The sequence below is a fragment of the Gymnoscopelus braueri genome (genome assembly GCF_963280865.1).
Source record: "Gymnoscopelus braueri genome assembly, chromosome: 5".
NCBI lineage: Eukaryota > Metazoa > Chordata > Actinopteri > Myctophiformes > Myctophidae > Gymnoscopelus > Gymnoscopelus braueri.
Genome location: NC_137606.1, coordinates 17,087,977 through 17,104,385, shown reverse-complemented (window position 1 = coordinate 17,104,385; position 16,409 = coordinate 17,087,977). Strand labels below are relative to the sequence as shown.

The 16,409-nt window shown below is 42.0% G+C and overlaps 1 protein-coding gene across 1 annotated transcript in view; it reads right to left on the bottom strand.

Moving 5' to 3' along the window:
* Window positions 1-16,409, bottom strand: part of lekr1 (Leucine-, glutamate- and lysine-rich protein 1) — a gene marked incomplete at both ends in the record, with an annotated part of 195,365 nt that overhangs the window by 21,293 nt on the left and 157,663 nt on the right. Inside the window, 2 exons of the mRNA XM_080429093.1 lie at window positions 974-1,049; window positions 15,116-15,319. Of these exons, the coding sequence (XP_080285219.1) occupies window positions 974-1,049; window positions 15,116-15,319 (280 nt within the window). The remainder of the gene's footprint in view (window positions 1-973; window positions 1,050-15,115; window positions 15,320-16,409) is intronic.

The window sequence follows — 16,409 nt, the reverse complement described above, 5'->3', positions numbered from 1 at the left end:
CTCCAATTTATCCCCTGAGCAAGCGGCCAGGTAGCCTGGTAAACCACCCCGGTCGCGGAATTCAATTTCATTTTCATTCAGCGGTCTGCTGAATGAAAATGAAATTGAATTCCGCGACCGGGGTGGTTTACCAGGCTAGCAGGCAGGCTCTAATAGCTCAGTGGTAAAAATGTCAGCACGCTCGCGGGAACCCGGGTTCAAGTCCGGGGTAGAAGAGGAAAGTTACATTAAGTATTCATCTGTATCACAATGAAAACCAGTGGTGGAAAAAGTACTGTTTTACTTAAGTAAAGTATCAATACTGCATCGTATAAGTACTCTGTTACAAGTAAAAGTCCGGAATAAAAATTTTACTTGAGTAAAAGTACAAAAGTATTGGTATCAAAATGTACTTAAAGTACCAACAGTAAAAGTACTAACATTTTTGAAAATAGCAGATCTACAAGCTCACAACGTGTCGCGATGTGACGCGTGGTGAGCTTGTAGATCTGCTATTTTCAAATAGCCTAGGTATAAAACAGGGCTAAAGTGGTTTATACATGTTTTATAATATAATCATTTATATCTGCAAAGTAACTAGTAACTACATTTTTCAAATAGTTGTACTGGAGTAAAGGTACAATATTTGCCTCTGAGGTGAAGTAGAAGTAAAAGTATAGACAATTAGAAATACTCCAGTAAAGTAAAAGTACCACAAAATTGTACTTAAGTACAGTACTTGAGTAAATGTACTTAAGTTACTTTACACCACTGATGAAAACTCATTCTTTAAAAAAAAATACCATGACTTTCCAACGTTATATTTATCATTAAAATCTTAGTGTTTTGCCAATTATTTGGGGGACCACTTGCGATACCCTCGTGGCCCACCAGTGGTCCCCTGCCCACAGGTTGAGACTCACTGATATACAACAAAGGCCAAGATGAGAATTGTTTGTGCTACTTTAAATTATTATGGTTGCTTTTGGCTTACCTCTGAGGCCAGATGACGTCTGAAGTCATCCTCCATCTGACACAAGGCTCTGCCGTGGGACTCTATCGCACACTCCCTGTTAACACGCACACGCACACACACACACACACACACACACACACACACACACACACACACACACACACACACACACACACACACACACACAGTATCAACTGTCAATGCGTATGACCAAGGTTGGGTCAAATTGTCTGGGTTGTGGATTTGCGAACAGGCTTTATCCCAAATCTAGACAATATGATTTAGCCCCAGAGACATGGAGATACAGTGGCTGAATCCATTTCCAATCTGTACAGTTGAGGTTATTTGATCTGAAAGATGGCACGTCCACTTTGGACGCGTTGTCTGTCTTTGGATTCAGTGTCTGGCCACAAGTCAAACAGCGTAATGGGGTTGAAGAGTAAACATCGGCCATGAGGGCATCTATTTTTACACATCGTTGTCAGACAGAAACCGCTCATCTCCATATTTCAACTTTTTATGGGTTTTTGTAGATGAATGCCCTCCTTTGTCATGCAAGAGCGTCACACGAAGAGGATTGAAAATAGCTGATCTACAAGTTCACAACGCGTCGCGTTGTGAACTTGTACCGTAGATCGTCTATTTTCACTATTTCAAAACGTTTTTTTGAAATGGGTTTCCACTCGACAACGATATTTAGAGTTAAATTAACACTCCAGATTTGTTAACGATTGCAGTGTTAGCGATAGCAGAGACAGACTCCAGGACATCTTTACTGTACACTGCCTGCCTGACTGACTGACTGACTGCCTGCCTGACTGACTGACTGACTGCCTGACTGACTGACTGCCTGCCTGCCTGCCTGCCTGACTGACTGACTGACTGCCTGCCTGCCTGCCTGCCTGACTGACTGCCTGCCTGCCTGACTGACTGACTGACTGACGGCCTCCGGGGAGGGGGAGGGGCCGCTTGACACAAAAACACGGCAGAGAAGTAGTGTGAGTCTTTCTGTTTAAATAATTCTTCATACAAGCTGACATATTGAGAGGATCATCAAAACGAGAGCACGGGAAGATATCTACCACAGCCCTGTGCCTGATGCAACCTGACACAGACAGATAACCACACTGGGTTTTAATGCTTTGCTGTTCCAACTGCTGAAAACGCTGTGGTGTGTGGGTGGTTAATGCCAGCTGTGTGTGTGTGTGTGTGTGTGTGTGTGTGTGTGTGTGTGTGTGTGTGTGTGTGTGTGTGTGTGTGTGTGTAATCAAATATGCTTATACCATATCACATGATTACTAACCAAATCCCAGATGACCATATCTAGTCTCATATCACAATATCAATATAATATCAATATATTGCCCAGCCCCAGTGTGAGCATAGAGAGAGGAGGGAGCGGGAGTGAGAGTATAAGAGCTATAGACCTACACATGGATAAAGAGAGAGGGAGTGATAGAGTGAAAGAGAAAATGAGCGATAGAAAGAGGAAGAGATATATATATAGTTGGACATTCCATTCATTCACTGATCTTTTTTCTAGTCCTGGAAAAATAATGTGTCATTTTCAGCTGCTGGTCAGAGTGATAGCACATGAAGCAATACATATCTCACGCAGAAGCAAAACTCATTTGTCTATCAACACACACACACACACACACACACACACACACACACACACACACACACACACACACACACGCATGCAGGCACACACGTATGGTCGCACAAACACAATCCATATTCATGCTTTTTTGTCACTGTAAATACACATTCAGATACAAAATGCAGGAGTTTCACAGGGCATACTTATATTTGATAGTTATGATTTAGTTGAAATGGACACAGACACACACACACACACACACACACACACACACACACACACACACACACACACACACACACACACACACACACACACACACACACAGGCGTGGAAAGTTACTGTCTACTCACTCTGTGTGTCAGAGGAGGGCTGTAGACAGTTCAGAAACCTGCCTACCAGTGATGTCATCGGTAGGCAGGTTTGGTCATTTCAAACAAGATTTCAAAAATTTCATTTCATTTTGTATTAATGCTAGAACAATGGCATCTATTATAGCATGCTAACTTTCCAAGGCCTGGAGTTTCTATTCTATCTTGGATTCCCCATCGATGATGTCACAGGTAGGCAGGTTTCTGAACTGTCCACAGCCCTGGAGTAGACAGAAATGGTGCCATTACGATGAGCTTTAGTGAGGACCAATTACATGAAGATAGGTTGAAAATAGGCGAAGTGGTCCTTTAATGATATTTTTATATGAGACAATACAACAAGCCCACCACACCGTGCATTCTTAAGATGCTAGGGTTAAAAGTGTTTTACATGCAGGGTAGCAGAGTTTATATATGAGCTGTACTGAGAGTACATACTTTAGTTTGGCGTCCACACCCACAGCTGACAGTCTTCATGGCCTTGGGGCCGTTATAATGAAAGACCCGCTAGGTTTCTAAAGTGAAACACTGACACAGCTGTTCTAAGGATGGATGGTCTGCTTTTTTTAAACACTGGGAAGTCACAGTCCTTCTATATTATTATTTTAAAAAACGATAAAAGATAAACCGTGAAAATAGCCCATCTACAAGCTCACAATGCATTGCAATGCATTGTGAGCTTGTACCGTAAAGATCTTCACTACTTTTTTTAAAACAGCAACGACAGCAACGTTATGTGCTCTGAATGTGTGTGTGTTCGTGCATGCGTGTGTTTGTGTACATGTGTGTTTGTGTGTGTGTTATGGGCATGCATGTTCATGTATGTGCGAGCATGAATGTTTGAGAGAATGTAGTCAGTGCTGTGTGTGTGCGTGTGCGTGCGTGTGTGTGTGTGTATGTGTATGTGTATGTGTGTGTGTGTGTGTGTGTGTGTGTAGTATGTGCATCTCTGCGTGTGCACATATACACATGCAGGATTTCATTTGAGTCCCTCTGATATAATCCTCTCTGACTATTAAGAAGCAATAAAAGAGTCTAAAAGCTGCACCAGCAGCCCCTAGAGGCCATGCTGCTCCTTACACCTCAACCAGGCCTAAATGCCCTGAAGCCACTGACATTCAAATAGTAGCGTTGCTGTCGGGTGGAAATCTTTTATGTCCAAAACCGTTCCTTTTTTATTATTATTTAAAAAAAAGTTTTAAAATAGTAAAAATAGCAGATCTACAAGCTCACAACGGCTATTTTCACTATACTTTTGTGTGACACTCTTGTATGATGAAGTGGGGCGTCGACTTACGGGAAATACATTAAAAAGTTTAAGTATGGAGATGCGAGGTTTCTGCCTGACTGCGACGATAGAGGAAAAATGATATGGGGGGATACTGAAAGAGGCAAACATGTCAAACACCCAAAACAAATGTAGAGCAACGTCCCAAATGCACTTAAAAACATAGCAGAGTGTGCAGAAAATATACAGTATATAATTTATAAGGCCTCTCAAAAACAAAGAGGAACAAAAATGGCTGAGGCACACACCAACGTGTTTTGACTCCTTTAGTCATTTGGTGTAAACAAATTAGACAAACAAATTAGATGATGAAAAGGAAAAATAAAATAAAACTAGAAGAAGTGCTCCTCGGAGCACAGGTCTCCGCCAGGTCAGGTAGGTTAGTGTGGGCCAGCAATGTTCTGAATTCGCCAATCAGGATGGAATGTGTCAAATCGGACGGAATTGTCTGAGATAATGTGTACTGATTCGCATGATGACATCATGTGTCTCGCTAGCCAATCACAGCTGGTGACAGACGGACACACACACACACGGACGGACGGACAGACAGGGGGTAAAACATACTCTCCTCCATGCCTTCGGCCTGGCGGAGACAATAATTCAAATCAAAGGCATGGATACATGGAGATCTGGGACTCATGTGGCCAGCCTGTGACGTCAGTCATCCATGTCAATGGTTCTCAAGCTTTTTCATGTCAAGGACCCCCAAAATTATATGTATTTGGCCGCGGACCCCCATCTCAAAAATATTTTGTTCCAGGGACCCCCAGAAGCAAAGATTTGAGTTATAAATGTTGGCTTTAAAGATATTTATATTTGGGCTGGCCTAGTGGTCCAGGTGCATACCGCTAGTAACGCTGGTAATCCAGTCTGACAGCATGTCGCGAGTTCGACTCCAGATCCCTACGGCCTTTGCTGCGTGTCCTCCCCCCATCTCTCATTTCCTGTCAACCTACTTTCCTCTTAAATAAAGGCAGAAAAAGACCCAAAAAATATGTTTAAAAATATATATATATATTCAAAGGTTTGCACAAATATGGAAAACGGAAAATGGAACGAACATTTTCAGAAGTAGTGAAAATCGCCGATCTACAAGCTCACAATGCATCGCAATACGACTCGTTGTGAGCTTGTAGATCTGCTATTTTCACTACTTTTGCTAGACACTCTTGAACGCCAATGTAGGGCATTAAGTGACTAGGGTTCATCATGCAATCTAACTTATTTTATGCCCTAAAGACAGCACACGAGCGCATAGTGTGTGTGTGTGTGTGTGTGTGTGTGCGCGTGCGGGCGTGTTTGTGTGTGCCTGCTGTGCGTGTTAATGTCTTTGTGTGTGTCGACCCCCTAGGGAGCATGAGCGTGCAAATTCCGCCCTCAGATGGAGGTCTGTGGGGATCACAGAGAGACTGATGGGCAAATCTGGGAGCACTCTCATTCTACTCACACGCTAAACAGGCTGGAAAGAAGGTGTGTGCGTTTGTGTGTGTGTGTGTGTGTGTGTGTGTGTGTGTGTGTGTGTGTGTGTGTGTGTGTGTGTGTGTGTGTGTGTGTAATGATGTACTTCTGAGCACCAAATGTCCCCCCACAAGTATAGTAGAATGTGAGGAGTAGACATTGTGAGGACCATTTTCCTGGACCTCACAAGAGAAATGATTGTTTTATGGTTTTTATGGTTTATGCATTTAGAGGTTAGGTTTAAGGGTTGTTGTTGGAGCTATGCCTGATTTATACTTGGGTGTCTTGCACCAAAAATAGCCTATCTACAAGCTCTCATGCGTTGTGAGCTTGTAGGTTATGGTTAAAAATGGGTAAAAATGGCATTCATAAAATTGTCATTCTGAAAATGTTATGTCCTCGCAAGTTTAGTAATACAAACTTGTGTGTGCGTGTGCGTGTGCGTGTGTGTGTGTGTGTGTGTGTACAGTCACTGCAGTGTGTGAGACCACTAGAGTCCACATAGAAACTGACTGTCTACCACGTTATTCCAAATGATTACAATCGTCTTTATTCATCACTTGTTTAAATATTAGGTGAACAGTTAAAGTGGGTGGTATGGTATCCAATTAAAGCAGTGGTTCCTCAACCTTATTCTGGACCAGGACTCCCTCAAAATTTTTAAAGCATTCACGGCCCACCCATCTGACCACTTAAGTTAAAGAGGTGGTGCCATGGTTTTGCACTTTTTCTGTTTTTCATGTGTCTATGAGGTTGATAGAACTTCATTAAGCCCCCTGGTGGTGTTTTTATGGTGTTTTATGTCTTCTCTGACTATTTTGAGTTTCTACCTGGAGGGTCAAACATGCCAATAGAAAAACAGCGCTTTAGTGACATAGTAAAAACATACCCTCCCCCTCATTATCATAACACAACAGGTGTGGGCATGAGGAGGAGGAGGGACTAGGACAGGTGGGTGGTGCTAAGGTGGTGGAGGAGGTGCTAAGGTGAGAACCAGGTATACTTAATGAACTGGAGGCGTGTCCACATAAAAACATAATTTTAACAATTTCTGTACACTTTTTTGAAAAAAATCTTCCTCCTAGTATAACCATAATACCTGATGATTATGTTTTAGGGGGGGGGGGGAATCACTGAAAATCGCTGCACCCCGTCTTTAAGTGGTTAAGTTAATATGGGTGGGCCGTGTGCATTTTTCAGAGCATGTTTATTTTAATGATCAATCAAGTGATTGTGTTCCACCTTGGATCAATGGAACTAACATAGTGTAATTGAAAGTTCTTATTTATTGGTATCACTTTTTAATATTAACCCATTAAGGCCTGAGGTTCCGATTCTACAAATGTCTTCTAAATCCTAACAGTTTTCTGAAAAACTTACATTGCTATATCAGTGGTTCTCAAACCTTTTCATGTCAAGGACCCCCAAAATGACATGTATTTGGCCGCCGACCCCCATCTCAAAATATTTCGATCCAGGGACCCCCAGAAGCAAAGATTTGAGTTAAAAATGCTTGCTTTGAAAATATATTTATTAAAAGATTTTCAAACATTTTCTCGATTTAAAAAAAATAGCAGATCTACAAGCTAGTGCCGCGCTATGAGCTTGTAGATCTGCTATTTTTTAATAGCCAAAGTATGAAATAATGGTTAAAGTGGTTACACAGATGCGTTCCCGATTTTAATGGGTTAAAGTGATATATCAAAAAATCGTTGTGTTTTTCCAGGTATTCGGGGGCCCATTCGCGATACCCTCGCGGCCCACCAGTGGGTCCCCAGCCCACAGGTTGAGAACCGCTGAACGAAAGTCATCTCTCATGCTTCCCCTGTGTGGAAAGATGGGTTTCCATGCGTAGGGAATCTTCTCACACTCACATACTGGTCTGGTGTTCCGCGCTGGGACAACTGGCTTGTAAAAATCTGACATGTGAATTTACAAGCGATGGCAATTTATGACAAGTGAATAAAAAAGAGCCACAATAAACGCAAAAGAGAGCCAGGGCTGAAGAATGATAGAATATTTTCCACACCGTAAAAACAATTACAAGAAACTGAAACAGAGGGAGGGAGAAATAGAGAGATACTGTGGATAAATAGACAGACAGACAGACAGACAGACAGACAGATGGATAGACAGACAGACAGACAGACGATTCAATGATTTAAAATCGATACAGTAAATATTAACTAAATTATATATATATATAATATTAAATATTTATGTGTGTGTGTGCCCCCCCTGTCTGCAACATGTGTGGATACTGGATAGTGCAGGATGTTTCTTTTAAGGGAAAAACTATATATTAGTATGGATATAAATAAGTAAACAAAGTGATTCTCTGGCAAATACTGTACATGGACATTGTATTTGAACACGTATGGACAAACTCGCACCTTGACATGAACACAGAGATCACACACATTAATCCATAGACCAAGTGTAGTGATATGGAATGGAAACATAATTAAACCCCCCTTTCTTGTGTTAACATTGCTAAGTGCAACGCACAAGTTCTTAGTATCGATTCAATCGAGTATTTGCATTGCAGAATCATTTTCGATCAATATAAGTCACACAGTACGACAATATGTTTCTGTTTACATATATCAATGTAGTTTCAAACTCGAACTACTGTATTGTTACACCCATAGATAGAGAGATAGACAGACAGATAAACAGATAGACAGATAGACAGATAGATAGATAGATAGATAGATCAAACAAACAGTAGTGGACACAGAGAACCAAACATTCCTCAAATGTTTTGAAACCCACTTGAAGTGACATTTATGAGGCCGGGTGAGTCTCTGCACACACACTCCTGACCCTATTGACATCTGAAATCCTTTATTCTTTCCACTCTCTGCCACTTTTCCTCTCTCATTCTCCCTCTCCCTCTCCCCCTCTCCCTCTTTCTCTCTCTCTCTCTCTCTCTCTCTCAACCTGTCTCTCTGTTTTCCGTGTCACTTACTCTGAATAAGGGCCAGCCTGACATGTCACGTGTTTATCTGTGTGTGTGTGTGTGTGTGTGTGTGTGTGTGTGTGTGTGTGTGTGCGCGCGTGTGCGTGTGCGCGCACTTTGTGTCCTGTGCCGTGGTGGAAAAAGTACTCACAAATGTTTTACTTAAGTAAAAGTATCAATACTGCAGTGTATAAATGCACAAGTTACAAGTAACTTGTGTAAAAGTAAAAGTAAAAGTATAAAAGTAAAAGTATAAAAGTATTGGCACCAAAATATACTTAAAGTATCAAAAGTAAAAGTACTCATTGTGCAGCATGTCACATTTCACAAGTTCAAAATGTATAAAGAATTGTTTGAAAATGCGATGCGACGCATTGTGAGCTTGTAGATCTGCTATTTTCCTATTATAGAGAGCTGAAGTGGCTAATGTATGTTTTGTGATAATAATCTAAATCTGTAAAGTATAGTAACTAAAGCTGACAAATAATTGTAGTGGAGTAAAAGTACAATATTTGCCTCTGAGATGTAGTGGAGTAGAAGTAAAAGTATTGAAACTGGGAAATACTCCAGCAAAGTAAAAGTTCCTCAAAAGTGTACTTAAGTCCAGTACTTGAGTAAATGTACTTAGTTACTTTACACCACTGGTCCTGTGTATAGTATACGTGGTTTGCAAGCGCTTGCTCGCGCGGTCACGCACACGCGTGCGTGTATGGTGTGCAGACCCTGTGACCCAGGCTGTATGCATGCAAGAGCCAGACATCGTGTGAAGTAACCGCTGCAACCACGCTCCCCTCTCTCTCTCTCTCTCTCTCTCTCTCTCTCTCTCTCTCTCTCTCTCTCTCTCTCTCTCTCTCTCTCTCTCTCTCTCTCTCTCTCTCTCTCTCTCTCTCTCTCTCTCTCTCTCTCTCTCTCTCTCTCTCTCTCTCTCTCTCTCTCTCTCTCTCTCTCTCTCTCTCTCTCTCTCTCTCTCTCTCTCTCTCTCTCTCTCTCTCTCTCTCCAGCCCAGGCCAACAACTTGGATTCTGTCTAACTGTGTGTCTAATATCTGCGTCAATGAAAAAGGATAGTAGACTAGACTGACCTACTAGTCATCCTCGACATATTCGCGACATGTTTTCAATCATTGGCTGTCCTTTAAGCCAATGGGATACATTCCCATACTCTGAACGGGTGGTCTCGTCCTCCCAAGCTATGGCTACTAGACACGCCTCTCGCCTCTATGGCTACTATACACGCCTGCCATCGTTCAAATCACCGTGACACAGAGTAATATGTAGGACAAAATTTAAGTAAAGTACTTGAGTAAATGTACTTAGTTACTTTACACCTCTGCATACGAGCTGCGTAGCGTCCGTTCTGGCCTAGCAGTGTTGCCAGATTCTGTGAGAGAAATAAGCAACACTCTGGTAACACTGCTAGTGGCTCCCCATTGGCTTAGACCTGTCTAAGCCAATGGGGAGTGTGTGTGTGTGTGTGTGTGTGTGTGTGTGTGTGTGTGTGTGTGTGTGTGTGTGTGTGTGTGTGTGTGTGTGTGTTGTGTGTGTGTGTGTGTGTGTGTGTGTGTGTGTGTGTGTGTGTGTGTGTGTGAGTGAGTGAGTGAGTGAGTGAGTGAGTGTGTGTGTGTGTGTGAGTGTGTGTGTGTGTGTGTGTGTAGCGGTTCCGATTCAACGCCGGGCCCGCACTCTGTTGGGTCATCAGCGACGCTCGCGGCGAGTTTGAAGTTGGTCGCTCAAACAGACAGACAGATGGTGTGTGTGCGCGCGCGCTTGCGTGCGTGGGTGTGTGAGTGTAGGGGGGGTGTAAATGTCTAAAATGTCATTCTTGCAAGAAAGTTGAATGATCTGGGAATGCGCGGTTTTGACAAGACAACAACAATGAATAACCACTATTTAGCCTGCAAACAGCTCAGTGAAGGGCCTCTCTGCACACATCAAAGCCATGCTGTCACTTGTGAACCCTGGATGCAGTGCCTCCAACATATGAACCACATTATCTGAAAACCAAAGATTGATGCCGGCCCGGCCCGGCCGGCCGGGGGGTAGAAGATGCCGCTTGTTTCTAATTACACCAGCCAACAGACTGGTCGCCATGGCAACTGGCATCTGCAGGGTGGCACAGAGGGCAGAGAGGGGGGGTGAAGGGGGGTAGACGGGGCATTAGAGCAGGATAAACAGGTCAAGAGAAGCAGGAGAAGAAATGAGGACGGAAGGAGAGGTCGCAGATAATGTTCACCTTATTTCTTGTCTGTGTGTGCGTGTGTGTGTGCGCGCGTGTGTGTGTGCCTGCCTGTGTGCCTGCGTGCGTGTGTCAAAGTGGGGAACAAGGGAACAGTAAGAACCATCATGGGTCACTGGAGGTTAAAGGAAGTGGCCAAACCTCTCAAATTTTAATGCGGATAGAATGGAAAAACAGAGCCGTGCTGGAATGTGTGACTGTGTGTGTGTGTGTGTGTGTGTGTGTGTGTGTGTGTGTGCGCGCGTGTACGTACGAGCATGCATCATGCATGTGTGTGCTTAAGTGTGTGGGTGTCAGTGCGTGATGTGTGGTGAGCACTGGGAGTACAGTACAGTCAGTAATCCTCCCTTTTTCTCTTTGAGCCACTGAAACAAACATACACACACACACACTAACGCACGCACGCACACACGCGCTTGCTGACCGTTATGCTTCCGACGACTGCGCGCACCTCGTGTTCGGTTCAGCTGAGGACAGGCTTGTGTGTCTATTGTTTGCTCCGAGGCTGGGAACCAAGGTTGGTGGTGTGTGTGTGTGTGTGTGTGTGTGTGTGTGTGTGTGTGTGTGTGTGTGTGTGTGTGTGTGTGTGTGTGTGTGTGTGTGTGTGTGTGTGTGTGTGTGTGTGTGTAGTGTACGGGCCTCCCAGTCCCAACAAGAAGACACTTCCACTTAGAATCACATCAAGTGGAAAAATGAGGACATCTTTAGCCTGGAGGTGGCAGCCCTTGATTATTATGCTTTAGAAATAAGGCAACTACCACTGGGATCTGAGCATATTCCCAAGCATGGGGTCCCTGTGGTTTACACTGGTGGAAGAAATACTCAAACAATTTTAACAAATAAAAGTATCACTACCGCAATGTAGACATACTCTGTTCAGCTCGCAACGTGTCGCATTGTGACGCATTGTGAGCTTGCAGATCGGCGTGCAGATCGACTATTTAAACAGGCCTTCAGTGGTTAATGTGTGTTTTGTAATAATAATCAAAATCTTTAAAGTAACTGTTAACTAAATCTTTCAAATAATTGTAGTGGAGTAAAAGTATAATATTTGCCTCTGAGGGGTAGCGGAGTAGAAGTAAAAGTATCGAAAATTGGAGATACTCAAGTAAAGTAAAAAAAAAAAAAAACTCAAAATGGTACTTAAGTAAAGTACTTGACTAAGTATACTTAGTTACTTTCCACCACTGAATTACCCCAACATGTAATCCCCTGTGGTCTACGTTAGGCCTGGCTCAAATAGCATCCACCAACATTTTCAAAGCTTGTTTCAATGACAAATGGGTTGTGGTGTGGTGTGCCACGTATAGTAGGTCTGATATCATTAAGAAGAAGAATGGACATCATCCATGAGGATTTAACTTGAGAACATGCTGAAGGTGACTGTGGCGACTCATGGGATGGTTTAAAAGGGCTTATTTCATACGAGTTCTGTGAAAATACAGAGATTATAACCATGTTTAAAACTTATTAAAAGGGCTTATTTCGTACAAGTTCTGTGAAAATACAGAGATGATAAATATGTTTAAAAGAGCTTATTTCATACGAGTTCTGTGAAAATACAGAGATTATGACCATGTTTAAAATGGCTTATTTCATACGAGTTCTATGAAAAATACAGAGATTATAACCATGTTTTAAAGGGCTTATTTCATACGAGTTCTATGAAAAATACAGAGATAACAATCATGTTGTACACAATAACTGTCAATGAAGAAGGTCAAGGCTGTACATCATATAGATTAGAATGGCCAGTATTCGTAAAAATATTAAGAAAATATCAATACAAATAAAAATAAATAAAAGGAAAAAGAAAAGAAAAACAGCAAATACAGCCAATCAAGAAGCTCAATATTCTCCGCATTACAGTATTTTTTAAATGTAAAAGGTGATTTATTTTTGAAGAATTCAGATCAATAAAGAGCATCCTTTTCTTTAATTTGATCATAGATCCCATTCTGAACATTTGGACCTTCCTGGTTGTCACTAACCATTGCTTCGGCCTTCTACCAAAAATAGGGATGCCAGGGTCAATTAAATTGTTAGATTGTGATACATTTTCCCAAAAAGACATGCATGTATTTAGTTGAGTCTGACCAGAAGCAGGGATGAAACATATCACCACCTCCATCCCCCCGCAAATTAAAGGAGTAGTTCACCCAAAAAAGTACTTATTTTCTATCAATTACACACCCCATGAAGCATTGAATTCATGGAGATTTTTTAGTTTTTGTCGCATTCCTAAGCCAATAATTTGATGACCGACAAACAATGGCATCATCACTCAACTGAATTATTAGAACACGTAAAAAGCAGCCACAGATGTTTACGGCGTGGCTCTGTAGTAGGCCAGCCATCTTTCAGGGATGTCAACATTGTCGGAGACATATAGATGGAAACTAGCATCCTTGCTGTGTGTTTACATTACATCATGTATGTATCGTTCATTAATATAACACATGATAACACAGGGAAGCTGTCAGAACCGTCCCTAAAACATCTGGGACAACGCTCCAAGTCCCAGACTCTTCTCCCTTCTGGATCCCAAACTGTGGAACAAACTCCCGTTGCTGTTAGAACTGCACACTCACTCCCAACTTTCCGCCCTAATCTGAAGACTGACCTCCTCAGACTCCACCTTAGCCCGTAGCACTTGACCTAGCCTTGACAACCATGCAGGCTTATGCAAAGTTTAAAATGTAATTTAGATAGCATGTTGTTACTTTAGACAGATGCCAGGTTCATTTGTTGACCTGCTGGCATCCTATAGTTTGTACAGTTTCAATGTACAGCTTATTTTTTGATATTATGCTGTTTAGACTGATGCTAGGTTCTTAGTTTACCTATGATCCCAGATTACTGAGGCACTACACACATATGCATTTGATGTATGTGTTTACCTTGATTACTGTAAATTCTGGATTAAGAGCGTCTGCTAAATGCCTAAATTGTATATTGTAAAATAGGCTGTCCCTTCCAAATAAACAAAGAAAGGGTGTTTGAATCTTTTTCTAAATCTTTTTTTTTTTCAACCATAAAAAAAAATATTTCTTGTCCTCGCAACATCTATTTCTCATATTCTACTATACTTGTGGGGACATTTGGTCCGTACGGAAATACAAACACACACATACACACACACATGCAGGCGCAGGAGTGCTGTGCACACGGGCGCATGCATGCATGCACAAGCCATGTACTCACAGACATAAATGGCTTCTAATTATTTGGCATTGGAACAGTCCCAACAGTCTTTCACAACAACAAGGGATTTAAACAGAGCACATTTGAACTGTAACTTCACTGGGGTGGAAAGAAGGCTGGAATACCTGCATACTTCATAGTGCTGTTCATAACTAACTGGTATATGGGTCAATAGAACTCTGGAATGCTCTGCCAAAAAACATCTACAGTACAATCCATAACAACATTACTTTAAAAAAAACAACTTGTCAAGTATGTAACTATTATTTGTGTATTTATTTAATTTGACTGGACTGTTGGATTTGATTGTATATGTTAATTTGTCTTTTTGCAATCTTTCTTTTTTTTTATTACTTAAATTTGTATTTTTTAGTTGTACATTTGTATTGTATTTGCTTTGTTCAGGACCCCAGGAAGACTAGAGGCTCATTCATGTGTCTCTAATGGGGATCCTTTAATAAACATAAACATAATCTGTACCGTGGGAATGCAATTGAAAGTGGGCCTTGGGTTCCGACGTCATGTTACAGGTTTTGCATGACAACGAAGCATCACACAGGTAATGCTTATAGATGCAGCGGCAGGATTTAAGGTACTGTTTCTGTTTTCCATTCGTCTGGAGGAGTGGACCTTACTCCTCTGTCTAGTGGTTAAAATGAGGGAGGAGGTCTTGCTTGTATTTTTGTAAGCTGCAAGCTTACAAAAATACTTATTATATACTATAATACTATTATATTAATAATATAATAACCCACCATGATGCTGCCGATGTTTCTGATAGGACGGCCGTCCTTGGCCATGTCACATTGAACGACCCTCGATGCTTATTATGAACAACTGTATCGTTATTTTGCTGTTTATGCTACAATGTCGGAATCTTTTCAGGTCTACTTGTACAAGGTCACAATGACGATGACGTAAACAGAACTGAAAACACCGCATAGAAAATAAAATAAATGAACAGAAAAATAGACCATTACGGAGAAGAGAAGAGCAACAGTGAAAATAGCTTTTAACATGATAGTGTCACAACCTTTCTCTCCTCAGCTCTCTTTGTTCCTGCTCCGCCTTCTCCAGGGCGTCTCTCAGTGATGTCACTTCCTCTTCGGCCACGGAGCACTTCCGGGTCGCCTGTTCCTCTCTCCGCTGCCATGCCGACAGCCGCTCCTGCAATTGGTCGCACCTGAGTTGGCATGACGACCGCCTCTCCTCTCTCTCCTTCAGCTCCTCATGTAACCTGTCAGAGGATGCGTGCGCACACACATGCACACGCACACGCACACGCACACGCGCACACACACGCACACACACACACACACACACACACACACACACACACACACACACACACACACGCACACACACAAATAAACACTAATAAACACACTGGAAGATGCTATCTCTCAAGCCTGTATGTGCAGGCTGCATATTGTTGCTGTCTGGCATATCGTTGCTGTCTGACAGTAACCTTGTATCTCAATGTTTCATATTTTTCGCCCTATTTTATCATACTACAGTGCCAAATCGCAATTATGAGCTTGTATATCTGCTATTTTGGCTGTTAAAAAAAGCTATTAGAAAATAAATAAGTGAAAGTGATAGTGGTTAAGTGTGTCTGTGGGTTTTATAAATATTGAAAAGTATTAGCAAGAGCTTGTGACTAAATAATAACTACATTGGACCCATTGGAGAACAGGTTCTTCTTTTTTTTTACATTTCCTGAAAAGTAAGCGTTTTGGACATACAAGGTTTCTGTCTGACAGTCACGATATGCATCCCATGTGTTAGTGTTTACAGCCTGGGAGTTGAGCGTGAGCACAGGTGTCTGTTACATAACGAAGACAAACACGCACGCACGCACGCACGCACGCACGCACACACACACACACACACACACACACACACACACACACACACACACACACACACACACACACACACACACACACACACACACACACACACACACACACACACACACACACACACACACAAAATCATATTCTAAACACATCTTTTACATCCAACGTAGGTGCCAGATGGGTGGGGTTTCCCACGCACAACATCATGGGCCGTCAGAACGTTTAGACGCTAACAAGTAAATATTTGAAAAGCCATCCAGCGCTCTGTGATGGAGCGTTTCACTGGCACCATATCACTGCTGTCGGGTGGAAACCTTGTATGTCCAAAATGGTTACTTTTCAGGAAATGTAAAAAAAATAAACATGAGTTTCAATGGATCCAAGGTAGTCATGATCAGTGGTGGAAAGTAACTAAGTACATTTACTCAAGTACTGTACTTAAGTATAATTTTGAGGTATTTTTAT